The 4,915-nt window shown below is 67.4% G+C and overlaps 1 protein-coding gene across 1 annotated transcript; it reads left to right on the top strand.

Annotated features, from left to right (window-relative positions):
• The first annotated feature begins 807 nt into the window (after positions 1-807).
• On the top strand, positions 808-4,600 carry ZBTB42 (zinc finger and BTB domain containing 42). The gene has a single exon (XM_004434314.3). The coding sequence runs from the start codon at positions 1,066-1,068 to the stop codon at positions 2,335-2,337; it is 1,272 nt and encodes a 423-aa protein (XP_004434371.1). The 5' UTR covers positions 808-1,065; the 3' UTR covers positions 2,338-4,600.
• Positions 4,601-4,915: the final 315 nt, after the last annotated feature.

Genomic DNA, 4,915 nt, shown 5'->3' with positions numbered 1-4,915 from the left:
GCGAGGTGGCAGGAGGCCGTGATCGCAGCTTCGCCCTTGGGTGATTGCCCCAGCGCCGGCTGGAAGAGGAGCTGGTCCTCAGACAGGGTCCCTTAGCAGACGGGCGCAGTTGGGACCCCCTGGGGGTACACCGAGGCCGAGGCGACAAGTATCGCGAGAGAGCCCCCTTCCTCGCCGCGCCCCGAATCCCCTCCCACCCCAGTGCCCCAGCTGGCGGCGCGCGGGGCCCAGCCGGGAGGGGCGGACAGGGAAGGGGCGGCAAGGGTGACCTCAGCGGTTCCGCCGCTCCGGGAAGTCGCCTCGGCCCGCCCCCTCCAGCCCCCGCCCCGAGTTTCGCTCTCTCCGGGGCGGGGCGAGCGGCGGGCGGTGCCGGGCCGGCCAACTTGGAGCGCGCCCGGCGTGGCGCCCTCCCCGTCCCCGCGCCCTCCCCGCCGGGGCGCGCAGCCCGTAGCTCCGCGCGCGCCGGGGCCGGACCGGGGAGGGCGCGCGGCGCGGGCGGCGGCCGGAGAGAAGCACGGGGCGGCGGAGGTGAGCGCGGGGGCGGGCGCCCAGCTCTGCCCGCCCCGCCCGCCGGCCCGCTCCCCGCGGCCGCGCTGCCATAAATGGGGCCCGCAGCGGCGGCGGCGGCATCTGGCGGGCCGGGCGGCAGCTGGAGGCGGCGTGGAGGCGCGGGCCGGGGGCGGCGGCGGCGCGGCGACTCGGGCGTCGGGGAGATGCGGCAGGCGGCCGCCCGAGAGTGAAGTTCAGGGGTGCCCTGGCGGGGAGAGGCGTCCCGGGCGGGGACGCGAACAGGTTCGCGCGGCTCGGGCCCCCTTCGCCCGCGCCCCAGGACCCGCCCCCGCGGCGGAGCGGCTTCTGTTTACTTTCGATCGAGTTTTTCCTGCTCGAGGCAGGTGCCCAGGGCGGCTCGGGGCGGGCAGTTACGCACGGCGCCCCGCGCCCCTCTCCCCGCGCTGCCTGCCCCCGGGAAGGACGCGTCGGGCGGCCGGGGGCGAGCGGCGGCCGCGGCGTCTCCAGGCGCGCTCACGGGCGTCCCGTCTGTGCCCAGGTGATGACGGCGGCGGCATGGAGTTCCCGGAGCACGGCGGGCGGCTGCTGGGCCGCCTGAGGCAGCAGCGCGAGCTTGGCTTCCTGTGCGACTGCACCGTGCTGGTGGGCGACGCGCGCTTCCCGGCCCACCGCGCCGTGCTGGCCGCGTGCAGCGTCTACTTCCATCTCTTCTACAGGGACCGACCCGCAGGCAGCCGCGACACGGTGCGGCTCAACGGCGACATCGTCACGGCGCCCGCCTTCGGCCGTCTGCTGGACTTCATGTACGAGGGCCGCCTGGACCTGCGCAGCCTGCCTGTCGAGGACGTTCTGGCCGCCGCCAGCTACCTGCACATGTACGACATCGTCCAGGTCTGCAAGGGCCGGCTCAGGGAGAAGGACCGCGCTCTGCATCCGCAGACGCCCGCTCCTGGGGCAGAGCCGCCTGGCCAGCCCCCGTGCCCCCTGCCCGCCTGGACCCCTGAGCTCTGCCCAGCTGCCCAGAAGGCCAGGCTCCGTCGGGCTGGGGTCAAGGCTGCCCTCTCTCCGGGAGCACCGGCGCCTTGTTCCTGGCAGGCTCCAGGAGAGTCAGACCTGGCCCTGGACCTGTCGCTGAAGCCTGGCCTGAGGAGGAAGTCAGTCCACCCACCCTGCATCCTCCAGACGCCCCCCAGCAGCCAGATGCAGCCAGGGGCCCAGCCACTAGTGAAGGATGAGCCAGACTCACTGTCGGAACAGGAGGACAGCAGTGGTCCTCGGAGCCCCCACAGCTCCCTGCAGCCGCCCTGTGTTCCCTCGGCCACGTGCCTGGCAGGGGGCTTGGAGCCGCCGCCTGTCAGCGTGGTGGGCAGCGGGGAGCTGCAGCTGGATGCAGAGCGGGGAGTGAGCGGGGTGGAGCTGGGGCCTGGCGGGCACCTCTGCATGTGCCCACTGTGCAGCAGGCTGTTCCCCAGCGCCCACGTGCTGCAGCTGCACCTCAGTGCCCACTTCCGTGAGCGGGACGGCGCCCGGGCCCGGCTCTCGCCCGACGGCGCCGTGCCCACCTGCCCGCTCTGCCGGAAGACCTTCTCCTGCACGTACACGCTGAAGAGACACGAGCGCACGCACTCTGGCGAGAAGCCCTACACGTGCGTGCAGTGCGGCAAGAGCTTCCAGTACTCGCATAACCTGAGCCGCCACGCCGTGGTGCACACGCGCGAGAAGCCGCACGCCTGCCGCTGGTGTGAGCGCCGCTTCACGCAGTCCGGGGACCTCTACCGCCACGTCCGCAAGTTCCACTGTGGCCTGGTCAAGTCCCTGCTGGTGTGACGCCTCCCTGTGGGGCTGGGGGTGGGCGGGAGGGGCAAGACCTCCCCAGAGGGACACTGGGATGGAGGGTGAGGGACCCAGAGCTCAGCCCTGTGGAAGCCCCTGCGGCTGGACTTGCCCAGCAGAAAGAACCCTGCTGCTCCTGGAACATGGCCTCAGATTCAGGATGACTCAGAGGGATGCGGGCAACCCTCCCCCATACCTTGCCCTCCCACCCTCCAACTTACTCCTGCCCCCAGGCTATGCCCTGACCATGACACTGTCTTCCTCTCCGTCCCCTCCAGCCGGTTCCGAGGGGTGTCCGAAGGGGTCTTGGGGTGAGGGCGTGTTTGTCCTCCCTCCAGGGGCTTCCCAGACCACCTCACTTGCACACTTGGGTACCCTCGTGAGCCTGGCACCGCACTTGGTGCAGGATGCGTGCATCACAGAAGTTGTCGGTGTGAGTCCCTGACGGGCACTGTGAGTGCCAGCGGGGACCATCAGGGCACAGCTGGTGTTGCAGAGGGGTGCAGACCCCAGCAGGGACCCCAGGGTGGTGGGGCAGAACCAGCTGGAAGCCAAGTGGCTCTGGAGTTACCGGCGCTGGGTTAGGGGTGGGTCCCCCGAGCTTTCCATCCTGACCGCACTGTAACTCAGGGCAGAGAAAGTCGGCATTTGGAAACGATTCTCTAGATGCACAAAGAGCATCCTGGTGGTTGCCAGCTGTCTGCCCGTGGGTGATGGGTCGTGCTGCTTCCCTGCCTGCACACAGGGGCCAGGGCGCCTCTCAGCATCCCCAGGGTGGGGCCGAAGGGGCCTGGGAATGCAGCCACTCTCCTGGAGTATCACAAGCCACCACTGGGCCATGGTAGGGCTGACCCTGAAGGTCCTTCTCTTGCTCCGGGTCTCCCTGGAGCTACTGGTCATTTCCAGAGCACTGAGCAGGGGGCCAAAGGCTGCTCCCTTTACAAGCAGTGGTGTTTGCAGGTTTCCCTGCCTTAGAGTGGGGTGCAGGTGAAAGCAGCCACCGTAGGGGGAGGGCAGGTGGCTGCTGGCCTGGGGTCACAGCCCCGCACCTTCAGCCACAGCCCTGGGAGGCTGACGCTCCTAGACAGTGAGGAGCTGCTGTCTTTGCTGTTGGCTGGGTCACCCGGCCTCGCCCGCCCACTCACTGGGCACATCCTGCTCCCGGAAGCTCAGTAGTTATGGCAGGGGAGTGGGCAGAGGGGGGCTGCCCCAGCTTCTGGGTGTCCCGAAGGTGGCAGAGCTGCCTGGACTCGTGGATCCCCAGCCCCTGGGGGCTATTTCTGCTGTAACTGGAAGTGACGCTGAGGACAGAGTCCACCAAGTTTAAGTTATTTTCTCTTCTGACAACACTTGATGTCATATTTATTCGTCTGTCCTGTCTGGAGTCAAGGGACCGTGGGCCTTCACAGTGGGTGGACAGACAGACGGGCTCGTCTCCCTGAGCGCCATGGCTCCCCTGGTCTGTGTGCGGCCAGCCTCATTGCACAGCGCCTCTTCGTGATGCTCAGGCCTCAGAGGCCCTGGGCTGCCTGCGGACCAGAGAGAGACCTGGGTGAAGGGGACTCCCCGCTTCTGGTTGTCCTGGCCCCGGCCCTCCACCTCCAGAAGGGCTGGTGGGGCCTCAGGCTTGGCATGATCGGTTGTCCGTGTGTGTGTGTGCGTTATCCAGCATATGGCAGGGCCTGAGCGGAGCCGGCAGGGATGGGCAGCCGTGCCGCCCACCCCCACAGGCAGCGGGGAGATGTGGCAGCAGCCCTGGTTTTCCCCATGGGGTTTCCAGGGGGGAAGAAACTTACTTTCCTGGGGCAGGAAGTCTGCCCTGAGTTATCAACACTGGATTCATTGTCTTCTGCAAACAGTTACTGTGAAGTTAACATAAAGAGAAGTGGTCAGTTGTTAATTCGGTAACCGACACAGTTCAGAGAAAAAATATATATGTGTTTAAGACACTAATTGTGTGGGAGCGTGTAGCAGAGGTGTGTAGACACATTTCTGGTGGAGCCTGCCATGTAGGGTCCTCCTGGGCCGGCCCAGCCCCCTGCCCCTCAGTCTCCTGCTGCTCTGCCCTTGGGGTGGGGGGCGGGCCCAGGTGACCCAGAGGACAGTCGTTCGAGCTTGGCGTCTGCCGGGAGGTTTTCTTTGCACCCACCTGCCTGGAGTGACAGTTTGGAAATGAGTCTTCCTGTGTTCACATTGCCTCCTAATGATGTTAGTGGTAATAAAGCCCCTGCAGTGAGGATGGCCCTTGGATACTGGGGCCGGGAGTGTGTGCATCTCTGAGTGTGTGCGGGCACGGCTGGGCTGGCTGGGGCAGGGGGGTCCCAGGTGGGCAGTGGGAACTCTGTCCCAGATGCCACCACCTGCTGTGTCCTGTGGGGGAGTGGGAGGCCTGCAGACAGGTGGCACACCCTCTTTGCCCAGGGTTCCCCCCAACCCCTGACCCTGATTTGGGGGAGGGGAGTCTCGGGGAGGCAGGCTGGGACCAGGCGGGAGGCCTCCTGGCTTCTTGCCCTGGTTAGGGAGACCCTGCTCAGCAGCCACAGGCCCTGGGACTTGAACCTGAGGCTTCCTG

The sequence above is a fragment of the Ceratotherium simum genome, chromosome 24, assembly GCF_057802395.1.
Source record: "Ceratotherium simum simum isolate JZ-2026a chromosome 24, ASM5780239v1, whole genome shotgun sequence".
NCBI classification, from domain to species: Eukaryota; Metazoa; Chordata; class Mammalia; order Perissodactyla; family Rhinocerotidae; genus Ceratotherium; species Ceratotherium simum.
This window is presented reverse-complemented; position numbering and strand designations above follow the sequence as displayed.